The following is a 17421-nucleotide window of genomic DNA, read 5'->3' on the forward strand; positions in this document are numbered from 1 at the left end:
TCAGATTGATATCCAGACACACACATTAGCACAAACACACACAGATTGATATCCAGACACACACATTAGCACAAACACACACAGATTGAAATCCAGACACACACATTAGTACACACACATAAATTATATTGCACACACACACAGATTGATATCCAGACACACACATTAGTACACACACACACGTAAATTGGATTACACACACACATATTGAGATACAAACACACACATTAGCACAAACACATTCAGATTGATATCCAGACACACACATTAGCACAAACACACACAGATTGATATCCAGACACATACATTAGTACACACCCACGTGGATTGGATTACACACGCATAGATTGTTATACAGACACACACATTAGTACACACACATGAATTATATTACACACACACGTTAGCACAAACACACAGATTGACATCCAGACACACACATTAGTGCACAAACACACACGTGAATTGGATTACACACGCATAGACTGTTATAAAGACACACACATTGGTACACACACGTGAATTAGATTACACACACACACAGATTGAGATACAGACACACACATTAGCGCAAACACACACAGATTGATATCCAGACACACACATTAGTACACACACACACGTGAATTGGATTACACACGCATAGATTGTTAAACAGACACACACATTAGTACACACACGTGAATTAGATTACACACACATTAGCACAAACACACAGATTGACATCCAGACACACACATTAATGCACAAAGACACACATGAATTGGATTACCCACGCATAGACTGTTATAAAGACACACACATTGGTACACACACACATGAATTAGATTACGCACACACACAGATTGAGATTCAGACACACACATTAGCGCAAACACACACCGATTGATATCCAGACACACACATTAGTACACACACACGTGAATTGTATCACACACACAGATTGAGATACAGACACACACATTAGCACAAACACACACACACATCAGTACACACACGTGAATTAGATTACACACACACATTAGCACAAACACACAGATTGACATACAGACACACACATTAATGCACAAAGACACACGTGAATTGGATTACACACACATAGACTGTTATAAAGACACACACATTGGTACACACACACGTGAATTAGATTACACACACATAGATTGAGATACAGACACACACATTAGCGCAAACACACACCAATTGATATCCAGACACACACATTAGTACACACACACGTGAATTGTATCACACACACAGATTGAGATACAGACACACACATTAGCACAAACACACACAGATTGATATCCAGACACACACATTAGTACACACACACACATTAATTGGATTACACACACACAGAGATACAGACACACACATTAGCACAAACACACAGATTGAAATCCAGACACACACATTAGTACACACACATGAATTATATTGCACACACACACAGATTGATATCCAGACACACACATTAGTACACACACACACGTGAATTGGATTAAACACACACAGATTGAGATACAGACACACACATTAGCACAAACACACACAGATTGAAATCCAGACACACACATTAGTACACACACATGAATTATATTGCACACACACACAGATTGATATCCAGACACTCACATTAGTACACACACACACACGTAAATTGTATTACACACACAGAGATTGAGATACAGACACACACATTAGCACAAACACATTCAGATTGATATCCAGACACACACATTAGCACAAACACACACAGATTGAAATCCAGACACATACATTAGTACACACCCACGTGGATTGGATTACACACGCATAGATTGTTATACAGACACACACATTAGTACACACACATGAATTATATTACACACACACACGTTAGCACAAACACACAGATTGACATCCAGACACACACATTAGTGCACAAACACACACGCAAATTGGATTACACACGCATGGACTGTTATAAAGACACACACATTGGTACACACACGTGAATTAGATTACACACACACAGATTGAGATACAGACACACACATTAGCGCAAACACACAGATTGATATCCAGACACACACATTAGTACACACACACACGTGAATTGGATTACACACGCATAGATTGTTAAACAGACACACACATTAGTACACACACGTGAATTAGATTACACACACATTAGCACAAACACACAGATTGACATCCAGACACACACAATGCACAAAGACACACGTGAATTGGATTACACACGCATAGACTGTTATAAAGACACACACATTGGTACACACACACATGAATTAGATTACACACACACACAGATTGAGATACAGACACACACATTAGCGCAAACACACACCAATTGATATCCAGACACACACATTAGTACACACACACGTGAATTGTATCACACACACAGATTGAGATACAGACACACACATTAGCACAAACACACAGATTGATACCCAGACACACACATTAATACACATGCACAGACTGCTTTACAGACACACACCTTAGTACACACACGTGAATTAGATTACACACACACAGATTGAGATACACATTTACAAATCATTTTGCTGCAATAATACTTCCACAGGCTGCAGGTGATGTGGCTTGTGTGTGTGCGGAGAGAGTTGGCTCAAAGAATAAGGAGAACCAGACTAAATGGCCCCAAGGGAGTGGAGAGAAGCTGTCAAAGACAGACAATGTGGTGAAATTGGTTTCCACTGTCAAACCCAGCCGGCATTCCCCACTAGCACTGCATCAATCATGCAGCACATTACCACAAATCACACTGCATATTTAAGAGCAGCAAACAAGCAGAAACCAGGTAAAGGTCAATTTTGGCAACAAACTCTTACTGAATATGTTTAACTTAATAATGAATGTTTTATTCCAACACGTGAGGACATGTTAGCATCTACAGCAGGGGTCACCAACGCGGTGCCCGCGGGCACCAGGTAGCCCGTAAGGACCAGATGAGTAGCCCGCTGGCCTGTTTTAAAAATAGCTCAAATAGCAGCACTTACCAGTGAGCTGCCTCTATTTTTTTTATTTTATTTATTTACTAGCAAGCTGGTCTCGCTTTTCCCGACATTTTTAATTCTAAGAGAGACAAAACTCCAATAGAATTTGAAAATCCAAGAAAATATTTTAAAGACTTGGTCTTCACTTGTTTAAATAAATTCGTACATTTTTTTTACTTTGCTTCTTATAACTTTCAGAAAGACAATTTTAGAGAAAAAATACAACCTTAAAAATGATTTTAGGATTTTTAAACACATATACCTTTTTACCTTTTAAATTCCTTCCTCTTCTTTCCTGACAATTTAAATCAATGTTCAAGTAAATTAATTTTTTTAATTGTAAAGAATAATAAATAAATTTTAATTTAATTCTTCACTTTAGCTTCTGTTTTTTTAACGAATAATATTTGTGAAATATTTCTTCAAACTTATTATGATTAAAATTCAAAAACATTATTCTGGCAAATCTAGAAAATCTGTAGAATCAAATTTGAATCTTATTTCAAAGTCTTTTGAATTTCTTTTAAAATTTTTATTCTGGAAAATCTAGAAGAAATAATGATTTGTCTTTGTTAGAAATATAGCTTGGTCCAATTTGTTATATATTCTAACAAAGTGTAGATTGGATTTTAACCTATTTAAAACATGTCATCAAAATTCTAAAAATAAACTTAATCAGGAAAAATTACTAATGATGTTCCATGAATTATTTTTTTTTATTTTTTCAAAAAGATTCCAATTAGCTAGTTTTTCTCTTCTTTTTTTCTGTTGAATTTTGAATTTTAAAGAGTCGAAATTGAAGATAAACTATGTTTAAAAATTGAATTGTCATTTTTTTCGTGTTTTCTCCTCTTTTAAACCGTTCAATTAAGTGTAAATATCATTAATTATTAATAATAACAGAGTTAAAAGTAAATTGAGCAAATTGGCTATTTCTGTCAATTTATTTAAGTGTGTATCAAACTGGTAGCCCTTCGCATTAATCAGTACCCAAGAAGTAGCTCTTGGTTTCAAAAAGGTTGGTGACCCCTGATCTACAGTCATGGTCAAAAGTTGACGTACACTTGTAAAGAACATAATGTCATGGCTGTCTTGAGTTTCCAATCATTTCTACAACTTTTATTTTTTTGTGATAGAGTGATTGGAGCACATACTTGTTGGTCTGTTAGAATAAATATGTGTAAGTTATCACACAACTTTAATATGCTTAAAGTCCGTTGCTATAGTTATTAGCTATTGTGCTCAAGCTGTACTTTTTCTATCTGTGCAAGGACAAAACTTCTTGTCTGAGGGGTGGCCTCAGCCGCAGATGTTATCTTTGTTTTAGCCCGCTAACAGCCAAGGACTTCAAGGACCTCAACGAAGATAAGACGACAGCACGCAGACAAAGCAGAAACAAGGCGGAATCACAAGGCCCCCAGCACATTCCGTCGGGTATTGTGCGTATTGGAGCTGCTTTGCATGATATGTGTGACCACTCCTTTTAGAGGCGGCCTCAGTGATGTTGACTGTGGAACTCCTGAATAAATAGAGGAACGCGGGAGCTGTACCTTAGAGCGTAGGGCGAGACTGTGACTAAGTGTGCAGCTCCATGCGTTCTCCTCATGAGCTAAATTGAACTCTGTCTCTGCATGATTCCTTGCTTCTTGTCTGATTAATAGATGTCATCAGTGTTTGAACCTGACATGGTCACAAAAAAAATCATGAAGTTTGGTTCTTTTATGAATTTATTATGGGTCTACTAAAAATGTGATGAAATCTGCTGGGTCAAAAGTATACATACAGCAATGTTAATATTTGGTTACATGTCCTTTTGGTTACAAAGTTTGAGAATGGCCTTCACAAAGTCCTAACTTAAACGTGTGGATAATGCTGAAGAAACAAGTCCATGTCAGAAACCCAACAACTGCACCAATTTTGGATTACAGAGTTTGGTGTGGATGAACTTGACTGGCCTGCACGGAGTCCTGACCTGAACCTGATAGCACACCTTTGGGATGAATTAGAACGGAGACTGAGAGCCAGGCCTTCTCGACCAACATCAGTGTGTGACCTCACCAATGCGCTTTTGGAAGAATGGTGGAAAATTGCTATAAACACACTCCGCAACCTTGTGGACAGCCTTCCCAGAAGAGTTGAAGCTGCAATAGCTGCAAAAGGTGGACCGACATCATATTGAACCCCTATGGGTTAGGAATGGGATGGCACTTCAAGTTCATATGTGAGTCAAGGCAGGTGACCAAATACTTTTGGCAATATAGTGTATATATTATCACTCAATTTATCATACTGTATCAGAAAGCATCTTGTTTAGTTTGGTTCTTTAATTATTATCTATTACCTGGTTGTATGATGCACAGGTTATTGTTATTATTTGTTATACTTTTTTTTCTTCCTCAAAGTAGGAAGTAATGATGCTCCCATTGTGAAATGGCAATTTCAATGTTATGTGCATCTAAAAGAAGAAAGAATACAATATTAAAAAAGAAACATTTGACTACTTTCCCTAAAAGATACATTGAGGTTATAAGGTGCGTTTCATTTGATTTCTCAATAAATCAAACAAATTAATCCTTGGATTACTCGATTACTAAAATAATGCATAGCTGCAACCCTTATAATAACTCTCACATCTGTCAAGATATTTCCAAATTGTTGAGTTTTTTTGACAGGTTATCTTTATATCCATCTTATCGCACTGTTTAATTGATTGAATCAGCCGGGCTGCCCGTCACAAACCGTATCTTCTACAGGCTGCAGGATGTGTGTTACGCCAATGTTTACCGAGAATTGCTGAGGCAGAGTGGACCAAAATGTGCGATGGTCTGGCGGGCAATAAAAAAAAAAAAAAAAGCGGGACCGGAAGACGAAAAAGGGAAAAATATGTGAGTTTCCAGAGAAATATGGAAGGGTTGACAGGATAAAATCACCCAGAAGAGTGCTATGGAGTCTGCATCTAAAATATTGTCTTCTTTCCTGTCGGTGTAGTGAGGTGAGTGTACATATTTAGAAAACGCAATGTGCGCACTGGGAATAGTGGGGTGTTTATTCCACTCACATAAAATCAAAGACAGCCAAAACTAAGGCTACGTCTACACTAAGCCGGATAACCCCTTAAACCCGGGGTGTCCAAACTTTTTCCACTGAGGGCCGCACACTGAAAAATCAAAGCAAGCGGCGGCCATTTTGATATTTTTTATTTTAAAAACCAATACAATATATGTATAAAAAAATATACATTTAGGCCTCCACTCAGGCTTGATACCGGGGACTCCAAAGGGTTTAGGTTCAAAAAAAAAAAAAAAAGGCATTATTTAGTATTATAATTATTATTATTATTCAAAGTTTAAATATCTAGATCAACATTAGGTATATCTGTCAATATAACGTTTTTTAAATTTTTTTTTAATTTAAGTTGTATGCCCTTTTTGTCAAAGAAAATCCAGTTTTTTATGGAAAAAACACAAAATATGAAATATTTTCCCCCAATAAAATTTTAAAGTGGAACATTTCAGATTATATAATAATTGGAGCTCATAACATAACTCATAACAACATTGATTTTAATTTATTATTATTTTTTGAGCAATGACACTTAAAAAATAAAAAGTCCCACTAAAATTATTGGGGATCCAAAAGGGTCCTGCTCAGTAAAGTGTTAAAAAATAAATCGTAATTTTTCTTAAAACTGTTAACACAATAGTCTCGAGATCAACTTCAGATCTATCCGTCAATTATAACTTGGATTGTTGTTTATTATGTTCATTGTTTGTTCATTTTAGGCCCTTTAAAAAAAAAAAAAAACATAGTTTTTTATATGGCAAACACAAAATATGCAACATTTCCCCAAAAAAATATCTCAAAGTGGAATATTTAATGTAACCTAATTGGAGCCTTGAATAGGTCAATAATTCATAATAACATTGATTCATTATTATGTTTTAAAGATAGAAACAGCCTGCATGACAGCTTAGTGTTATTAGAGTCAACATAGCAACATTTTATTGTCACCTGTTTACTCTTTTATACCACTTTTTATGTTTTTTATTTTTTTTAATCGTATTTTTAGAATGTGCCGTGGGGCCGTTAAAAAATTACCTGCGGGCCGCAAATAGCCCCCGGGCCGCACTTTGGACACCCCTGCCTTAACCGAACAATTATTTAGCCTAAGCCTCGTTTCAGCCACACTAAACCATAGTTTAAGGTCCGCCTCCTCGGACAATTTTTTACACGGGTAAGTGCGCCGTCTATTTCTTGAATCTCTGGCTCTTAGCTTTGTATGAACTCTGATTGTTTACAAACTGAGTTTGGAGAGGAAGTGACGCCAGAAAGACCGCGCCCCACACAGGAAATGATGTCAGAAAGATGGAGGCGAGTCATCCAGACATGCCCGTGTGGAAATCACACATGAATACCTTAAGAGAAGAAAACGTGCGATTGCAGCTATTTGGGATACAACACATGTCAGACGGTAACATAGACGGTTAAGCGACGGTTTTGGATAAAGCCTGGAAGAACGGCATTCTGGTGGGATATGTTTGTCAACGAGTGTGTTGTGTCAGAGGAACGGCAAGAGAACTTTTGAATGTCCAGGTCAGCTGTGATTCTACTTAGTGAAAAACTTTGTCCATTTGTCGAAGGGGAGACAACGACAAGATTACGAAAAAACAGCGAATACATTTGGACTTTCAAAGCAGACTATTACTAGTTATTGTCCGCCATGTATATCGAGCGATTACTCAACGTCTAGTTTTGTACTCCATAACTATTGTGAATCCATGGTTGCGGCCGTCAAGTACGACCGGCAATTTCAGCCTACAAGCACAGTGTCCTGAACACATATCTGTGATTATTGTAAAATGATCTTTCTCTCATTGTTTACTTCCACACGTCCATTAAAGATATGATTCATGTATGATGGCTCAGGTGTGATTCACTACAATAGTCTAACAGCTGCTGATGGTGAGGCAAGCAAGGTTTACTGTTAAGAGAAATGTGGCAATAGTCTAAATTTAAACACAGGGTAAGGATACACTTCCAGGTCAGAGGTGACGCATTTTTTCGATCCTAAACGACCATTGTGTGTGTGTGGACAAGAATAAGTTTAGGTGGGTGTCAGGTTTAAGCACCGAACTATCTGTTAAACAGAACAAGAAGCAAGGAATCATGCAGAGACAGAGTTACATTTTTCTCATGAGGAGAACGCATGGAACTGCACACTCAGTTACAGCCACCCCCCACGCTCTGAGGAACAGCCCACGCGCCCCCCATTTTATTCAGGAGTTCCCTAGTTACATCGCTGAGGCTGCTTCTAAAGGGAGGGGTCACATATTATGCAAGCCGCTCAGTAGACACAATACGTGATTATTCAGAATGGAAATGTGCTGAGCATTGTGATTTCGCCCTGTCTCTGCTTTGTCTGCCCGGCGTTGCCTTATCTTCGTTGAGGTACTTGAGGTCCGTCCTTAGCTGTTAGCAGGCTGAAAAACAGAAACATCTGCGGCGAAGCAACTCCTAACTTGCAGTGGAAGATAAGTTATGTGCCTTTGCACGAAAAGAAAAAGTACAGCTTGAGCACATTAAATAATAACTAGAGCAATGGCCTTTAAGCATAAGAGTTGTGGGATAACTTATATATCCTTATTCTGACAGTGGGATTTAGGATTCAGGATGCTTTATTATTGTCCATTCTTTAACATGTACAAGACACATAAGAACTGAAATTACATTTTCGGCACAGTCCCACTATGAGCAGACATACGTTACAGGGAGACAAGACGGGATTGCCAACGGATCAGCCACTTACGGCGCTCCTTGAAAAAGGTGGGAAAAATGTGATATTGGGAAAGGGGGGAAGAGTAAAAAATATCAGTCAAAGGCTGGACCCTCGGGTGGGGGTCCAGACTGAGTCCAAAGGAAAAAAAACTAATTTGCCATAGCACCCATAAACATGTTACATATAATCACAACAACTCGCAACAGAGGGGGGGGAGTTGGGGCCCTGGAGGCCGGCCTGCTGCTATAAAGCACTACTCAGCCGTCCATCACCCCGAAGGAGAATCAAGTGGTGGTGAAGGTGGGGTTGGGGTGTGTGTTTGTGTATATGCCCATTGTCTTTGGGTGTAGTGGAGTTATGTTCATAGGCCCAGGGTCGTTCTGCATGCAATGCAAGCAAAGTTCGACTTCCAGGTGTCGTTGAGGAGGGAGGGAGGTCAAAAGCGTCCATCTTTGAAATTCCTCAGGGGATGATTTACAGAACAGCCTGTTCTTGTCCTCAAGGCCATTCGGGGGAGTCAAATCGTAGATAAGGATTTTTGTTTTTTCTCGAGCAGACATTACAATGGCTTCTTGCCTGTTCTATTCGTCCATGCTGGCTGCTCTCATATCCAATTTTTCTTTTACAGCAAGCTTCTCCATGATTTGATCCATCTTGCGATTCAGTTCAGAAATCGCCCCAGACTGTGATCCTACAGCCCGACCCAATCCGTCCATTGCGACGAACAGCCTTTGGGCTCCATGAGTGGCTGCCATCGTCTTACGAATTTTACGAAACACCAGAGCAATGCCCAGCCCAATCAACAGGTGCCCCGCGATCACGGTTCCAAATAGGTAGATGTCTTCCACATCCTAGGTCAGAGGTTCATAACCTTGTTGGAGGTACCGAACCCCACCAGTTTCATATGCGCATTCACCGAACCCTTTTTTAGTGAAAAATATATATATATATTTTTTCAAATTCAAGACAAAGTTATGTTTTTTTTACCGGTGCACAACATGAACCATGCATGAACATCCCCTTGTTCAAAGAACAATACCAACACAGTGCATAAACTCACAACAAATTACACACCTGCAAATCAGTGTGACTTCTGCTGTTGCCCTATCCATAATACGCCGATAGGGAGAAGTTTTTATTTACACGATGAGTCGGGTGTGTCTCGACCTCCGCGGAGGAGGGTCCGTCGAACCCCTGAGGCCGACTCACCGAACCCCTAGGGTTCGATCGAACCCAGGTTAAGAACCACTGCTAGATGGAAAGGACTGAGAGGCACATGATTCTCCATTTGTCCAAGGAATCTCTCACATACCCCGCAGCAATAGTTCCATCAGGGCAGCCAGGCTCCCCAGAACCTCTTTTCCTCGTCGAAAAGATTTTGTAAATTGAGTCGAGAGTCCAGCTAATTGAGTCGAGAGTCCAGGAATTCTATGTCTGATGTTTAGATTTGGAGGACAGCGCAAAGAAAGAGGCTTCAAAAAAAGTTTAGACAAGACAAGACAAAAGAGAGCAAGCAAGGAAAAGACGGGAGGAGAAAAAAATGTGACCGCCCTCACCAGAGGCAAGACAGAAACATTTACCCTGGATAACCTTAGGGGCCTAAGCCCGTTACCACTGTGTTAGTGGGACGCAGACAAGGCAAATGTTAAAAGGCGCCAATGTTCCGCTGACAGCCAATGACAGAATACACAAATAGACATTTCATCTTTGTTTTGGTAACACCTCAATCAAAATTGGAAGTGACAAAAATGTGATGTTTGGACAGCGTGATGCTTTACCGTTTATGGACCTGAGCATGTGAGGAGACGCACTCCTCCTCACGCAGCGCTGCAACCACCTGCCAACCCCTGCACGCGCACATAAATCAAGCAGCGCTCCCCCTATCAGTCCTCTCCGTTAACAGGCTTCAACATTAGCATTTTGCTGTGTGATTTATGCCAGGCTGCTCCCCAAAATGAGCTTTCTCTCCCCGACTGCACCGTCCGCCGGCACACGTGTCTGGCATGTCAGGCACGTCATTAACTTCAAGGATGCCGTCGTGGGTGTTTGTCATTCATCACGATCCTTACCTATGATTTATCCCCCGTGTTCTTCCTCCTATTTCCCGCTCGTGTCGTCGTTTCTACCGCAAAGGCTCATTTTTGTTTGCATCCCCATCGCCAAGTCGATCTGGAAATGTCCCTCTGGCTATTGGTTTGCACATAAAGTGTCAGTCTGATGGACTGATCAGCAATTGTCTTTGGAACTCCTTCAACAGAGTTATTCTCGTCTTTACTATTCCAAGCAGAGGCAATAATGCACTGTGGTCCGAACGCAGTCACTCTGCAGCAGTCCAGCTTTCCTATCTGGATGCAGGTGCCAGTCAGTGGGGCATGATTAGAACCGGCCGTCACGGGGCTGTCAGTAGCTCCTGACAGGATGTCGACACTTTCCCTCCCGCCGGCAATAAATTTAATGTCTAACATCGAGTACTGTATGTGCTGCCCCGTCGCCTGCGGGTTCTTTGCTTGCCACGGGCCGTTGGAAGGCTGGAGCTTTCGGCTGACTTTCATGCAGATGCACGCTGATGGTTGGAATGAGTAATGGGCGTTTGCTATGGAAACAATGGTTTTAGAGAGCTGGCAGCGGCACGTGTGATTAAGGCTCCTTCTACACTACGGTTATCCGGTGTAAATCTCACCTAACCTTATCCTTGTCCACACACACACAATTGTCGTTTAAGACCCCCTAACCCCCTCCGTCCTCCAGTGTTGCTTTGTGTGCAAGTTCTTAAATTTAATTTATCTGAACAATATCCAGTGTTGTGGTATTTCAATTAACTGGAATCCAGTGTGCTGTGTGGCCCTATTGTAGTGAATCACACCTGAGCCATCATAAATTAATCAAATCTTTAAATGCCTACTGAAACCCACTACTACCGACCACGCAGTCTGATAGTTTATATATCAATGATGAAATCTTAACATTGCAACACATGCCAATACGACCGGGTTAACTTATAAAGTGCAATTTTAAATTTCCCGCTAAACTTCCAGTTGAAAACGTCTATGTATGATGACGTATGCGCATGACGTCAATCGTTGAAACGGAAGTATTTACAGCTAGAATTCACCAACTCGAGTATTTCATATATATATATATATATATATATATATATATATATATATATATATATATATATATATATATATATATATATATATATGTATGAAATACTTGACTTTCAGTGAATTCTAGCTATATATATATATATATATATATATATATATATATATATATATATATATATATATATATATATATATATATATATATATATATATATATATTTTATTTACATAAAAGAAATACTTGAATTTCAGTGTTCCGGTGGCTATCCATTAGATGGCAGTATTGTCCTGTTTAACTTTTCCGTTCATGATGAGTATATCATTTCGGCCACCGTGTTCAATGGAGAAGTCTGTTCTACATATTTACAGGCAACATACACCTTCCCCTTCGAACTGTCCTGGATGAACTGAAATTCTTGTTTCCATTCGTTTTGGAACTTGCAAGCGTATTTCTTCATCTTGCTCGTCGACGGCGTCGCCATGTCTGTAATTTCCTCGTTCTTCTGCTTCGTCTCCTTGTTGTGTGCGCAGTTGTGCACTCTACTCTCTAAAAGCCCTAGATGTTATGACGTCATTGGGCAGGCAAGCTGTTTATATTGTGGGAAAGCGGACGTGAGAACAGGCTGTCCCCACTCAGTCTCAGGTCGGCATTGAGCTGGAGGGGGCGTGGCCTCCAGCTCCGGTTGAATACCGGGAGTTTGTCGGGAGAAAATCTCTGCCGGGAGGTTGTCGGGAGAGGCGCTGAATACCGGGATTGTCCCGCTAAAAACGGGAGGGTTGGCAAGTATGCCGATACGGGGCTTAGGCTAAATAATTATTGGTTTTGGCAGGGTAGTAACAAGCGCCTGCTCCCAATTTTTACTGACATAGTGTGCTGACTGAAGGTACAAGATTAATGGTGGCACAAGTACACATACATTAAAGGCCTACTGAAATGAATTTTTTAAATTTAAACGGGGATAGCAGATCTATTCTATGTGTCATACCTGATCATTTCGCGATATTGCCATATTTTTGCTGAAAGGATTTAGTATAGAACAACGACGATAAAGATTGCAACTTTTGGTATCTGATAAAAAAAAGGCTTGCCCCTACCGGAAGTAGCGTGACGTTGTCAGTTGAACATATACGCAAAGTTCCCTATTGTTTACAATGATGGCCGCATGAAGTGAGAGAGATTCGGACCGAGAAAGCGACAATTTCCCCATTAATTTGAGCGAGGATGAAAGATTTGTGGATGAGTAAAGTGCAAGTGAAGGACTAGTGGGGAGTTGAAGCTATTCAGATAGGTAAGATGCTGTGAGAGCCGGGGGTGACCTGATATTCAGCTGGGAATGACTACAACAGTAAATAAACACAAGACATATATATACTCTATTAGCCACAACACAACCAGGCTTATATTTAATATGCCACAAATTAATCCTGCATAAAAACACCTGCGTGTTTGTTATGCTAGCTCCTAGCTCCTCTGCTAGCTCCTAGCTCCATAGAACACGCCAATACAATTCAAACACCTGATCAACACACACAATCACTCAGCCCAAAAGACCGTTCACCTAACCCAAGGTTCATAAAGCTTATATATTTTTAAAAAGTTACGTACATACGCAAAAAAAAGTTGCGCACATACGGTCAAGCGATCAAATGTTTAGAAGCCAAAGCTGCATACTCACAGTAGCACGTCTGCGTCTTTGTCATCCAAATCAAAGTAATCCTGGTAAGAGTCTGTGTTGTCCCAGTTCTCTACAGGCGTCTGTGTATCGAAGTCAAAAGTCCTCCTGGTTAGAGTCTCTGTTATCCGAGTTCTTCCATCTTGACTGCATCTTTCGGGAATGTAAACAAAGAAGCGCCGGCTGTGTACTGTTGTTGCTGACTACGTTCGAAAAATACGTCCATTTCGCACCGACAACTTTCTTCTTTGCTTGCTCAGCTTCCTTCTCCATAATGCAATGAACATGATTGCAACAGATTCACGAACACAGATGTCCAGAATACTGTGGAATTATGAAATGAAAACAGAGCTTTTTCGTATTGGCTTCAATGTGGAAGGCATACCCGTGTTCCCCGGTCTACGTCACGCGCATACGTCATCCTCAGAGGCGTTTCGAACCGGAAGTTTAGCGGCAAATTTAAAATGTCACTTTATAAGTTAACCCGGCCGTATTGGCATGTGTTATAATGTTAAGATTTCATCATTGATATATAAACTATCAGACTGCGTGGTCGGTAGTAGTGGCTTTCAGTAGGCCTTTAAATACATTACTCAGACTTTAATGTACAAAGTCATTGTGTAAAAATGTCTGTGAAAACTATTGATGTGTGATACCACTGATTTTCTTTCGAATCCGATACCAAGTAAAATTCAGGCTGGTATCGGCGATGCCGATCCGATACTTTGTGCAAATATACCTAATGTGTCTGGTGAAATTGAAAAAGTATTGTATTTTAAATGCTGCTGCCCTTGGGTATTCATCTTTAAACAATCTAAAATTACAGGGCGAAACAAACGATGGCGTTATTCTGCACGGAATGTGTTATCATATTTATATTCGACTCTATATCTAGTGGCTACAAATAGCCTACAATAAAAGGATACAAACAGTTGCTGTTTTAGAATACACATTTACATTTGTTTTTACGCAAATTCAGTCAGTACCTATAAAAAATACCAAACCATCCTGCGACAAGGTGCTTCGTCTTCCCTGGATGGTAAAATATATGCTTTTATTTTGGATTTCTTAAGATCAGGTCACAGCAAGAGAACAAAGGTGTCCAATTACAAGTTAGCATTGAGGATGATGCCCGTGTAATGCAACTGTGGAAATACTACCATCCAACTCCCTCCCACCTTTGCGCCTTCTAGCCTCAAGTTTTTCCCAGGATATAGTGCTGGGTCAGCAAAGGAAGGTTGGCCCCAGTGCCATATCCCTCATTATGCCTGGCAGGATCAGAGTCCCCATGGTGCAGCCAGTAGTCATTATACTTTAATTACAAGGCAGAGAGGGATCACACACACACGCACACACACACACGGAAAAAAAATCCAACGCTTGAACACAATATTGTGTTAAGCGTATTCATCAAGCTGAAACATGATTATTGGCTAGTGCCCGCAAAGTCTATTATTTCTTGATGTAGGTTTGTGCAGAACTTACGGTATATCTCCAGCACCACTGAGGCCTCGGCCGTATGACCACTGGTGTCGGATGCCTGACAGCGATAGATGCCGGCGTCCTCGATGATGGCGTTGTAGATGATTAGCCGGGATCTCGGCATCTCTGTGTGCAGTGCCATGCGCTTAGAAGGCTGGATGCGCTCCCCCTGAGGGTTGTACCACTCTAGTCTCACCGGGTCGCCGATCGCTGCAAGAAAAGATCATAGATGCACAATTAGCCAACAGCTGTACAGTCGAAGATGAGGACCATTCAATGAACTGGTGAAAGAGAGGGATTATGACATACGGTGGTTCCGGACTATAAACCGCTACTATTTTCTCAAGCTTTGAACCCTGTGGATTATACAGAGATGCGGCTAATCTATGATTAGCTAGAAGCTAAATTATGGAATGGATGTCACGGGCGGGCGCATTCCTTCTAAATCTTCAATCTGAGGCGCCACGCTTCTTAAGCCAGCGCAACCTGCGTTCCAGCGGCAAAACGTAGCTACCTGTTCCTGTACTTCAGGGGGGTCCAAACCTTTTCCACTGAGGGCCGCACACGGAAAAATTCAAGCATGCGGGGGCCATTTTGATACTTTTCATTTTCAAACCATTACAAAATATATGGACTTTTTATTTTTATTTTACCTTTAGGGGTCCCGGGGACCATAAAGGGTCTCAGTCATTAAAATGTTAAAAATAAGTTAAATTATAATTTTTTTTATTTATTTAACGCTTACAGTAAATCTCTATATCAACCTCAAGTTGATATAAAGTAATAATAAAATATTTTTTTTTATGGCTTTTCTGAAAAAAACAACCTTGTTTTTTATAGTAAAACTGAAATATGCAGTATTTAGTAATTAGAGCCCTAAAAGATCAATAATGCAGGACACCATTGATTTTAATTCTTTAATATTTTTGAGTAATCACAGTGAAAAGATAAATAAAGTACCATTAAATATATGTGGGATCCAAAAGGTGCCCCACTCATAAAGTGATACATTTTTATTAGGTTTTTCTTTTACTTTCAACACTTAAGTTACGAGATCAACTTCAGATATATCCGTCGATTTTACGTTTGAACTATTATTTTGTTTGTTTTATGCTCTTTTGTCAAAGAAAACGTTGATGTTTTTATATGGCATCTACACAATATTTGCAATATTTACCACATGAAACATTTTAAAGTGAAATATTTGAAGTAATTGGAGCCTTGAAAATAATTCATTATAACATGGATTTTTTTTGTCTTTTTTTTTTTTTGGAGCAATGGCAAAAAAAAATTAAAATAAAGAAACAGCCTGCATGGCAGCTTTGTGTCAACACTGCAACTTTTTCTCTTTAGATTTCACCTCATTCCGCTTTTTTTAATGTTATTTTTTAGTTTTGCAATAGCTCAATAGCTAGATTGAGCTCCTGCCTCTGGACAAGTCCTTACCAGCTCAGGCCTTGGATGGGCATCCCCTGGGACCCATCACCCACCGTACCGCACTAGTCACTCTTACCCTGTCTGGCAACCACACTGAGCAAATTAGCTTGTTGATCCTCAACGCCCCTGTCGCACCTCTTGTCCTCGGCCGTTCTTGGCTTCGCCAGCACGACCCCCAGATTTCCTGGATCTCAGGGAGGATCCTAGCCTGGAGCACGGCTTGTCATGCTAACTGCCTCAAAGCAGCAGACCCCGTCTCGGAGAACCCCAAGCTCAAGTCTTCCCCATCTGACCTATCTGGGGTTCCCGCTGTCTATCATGACCTTGCTGCTGTATTTAGTAAGGAACTGGCACTTTCACTACCCCCGCACAGACCATACGACTGTGCCATTGATCTCATACCCGAAGCAGTACTCCCCTCTAGCCGCCTGTATAACCTATCCATACCCGAGAAAAAGGCCATGTCAGACTACATCACGGAATCACTCGCATCTGGTATCATCACCCCCTCTAAATCACCGGTAGCCGCTGGATTCTTCTTTGTTGGCAAGAAGGATGGGTCCTTACGTCTGTGCATCGACTACCGCAAACTCAACCTCATCACGGTCAAGAACCGGTATCCCCTACCACTCATGAGCTCTTCTTTCGAACGCCTTGCCCCTGCTACCGTTTTCACCAAGCTGGACCTCCGTAATGCATACCATCTTGTCCGGATTAGGAAGGGGGACGAATGGAAGACGGCCTTTAACACACACTTGGGTCACTTTGAGTACCGGGTCATGCCCTTCGGCCTGACCAACGCCCCAGCCGTTTTCCAGACTCTTGTTAACGACGTGCTGAGAGACATGCTTGAGAAGTTTGTGGTCGTATATCTTGATGATATTCTGATTTTCTCTCACAACCTGCAGGACCATCAA

The 17421-nt window shown here is 40.5% G+C and overlaps 1 protein-coding gene across 7 annotated transcripts in view; it reads right to left on the reverse strand.

The window, feature by feature from the left end:
* LOC133659064 (neural cell adhesion molecule 2-like) overlaps positions 1–17421 on the reverse strand; it is an 831315-nt gene that overhangs the window by 230072 nt on the left and 583822 nt on the right. For all 7 annotated transcript variants that reach the window (XM_062061786.1, XM_062061755.1, XM_062061746.1 and 4 more), the window contains exon 3: positions 15071–15277. In XM_062061786.1, the coding sequence (XP_061917770.1) occupies positions 15071–15277 (207 nt within the window). The remainder of the gene's footprint in view (positions 1–15070; positions 15278–17421) is intronic.

This window comes from Entelurus aequoreus, linkage group LG01 (assembly GCF_033978785.1).
Source record: "Entelurus aequoreus isolate RoL-2023_Sb linkage group LG01, RoL_Eaeq_v1.1, whole genome shotgun sequence".
In the NCBI taxonomy this organism is placed as follows: Eukaryota; Metazoa; Chordata; class Actinopteri; order Syngnathiformes; family Syngnathidae; genus Entelurus; species Entelurus aequoreus.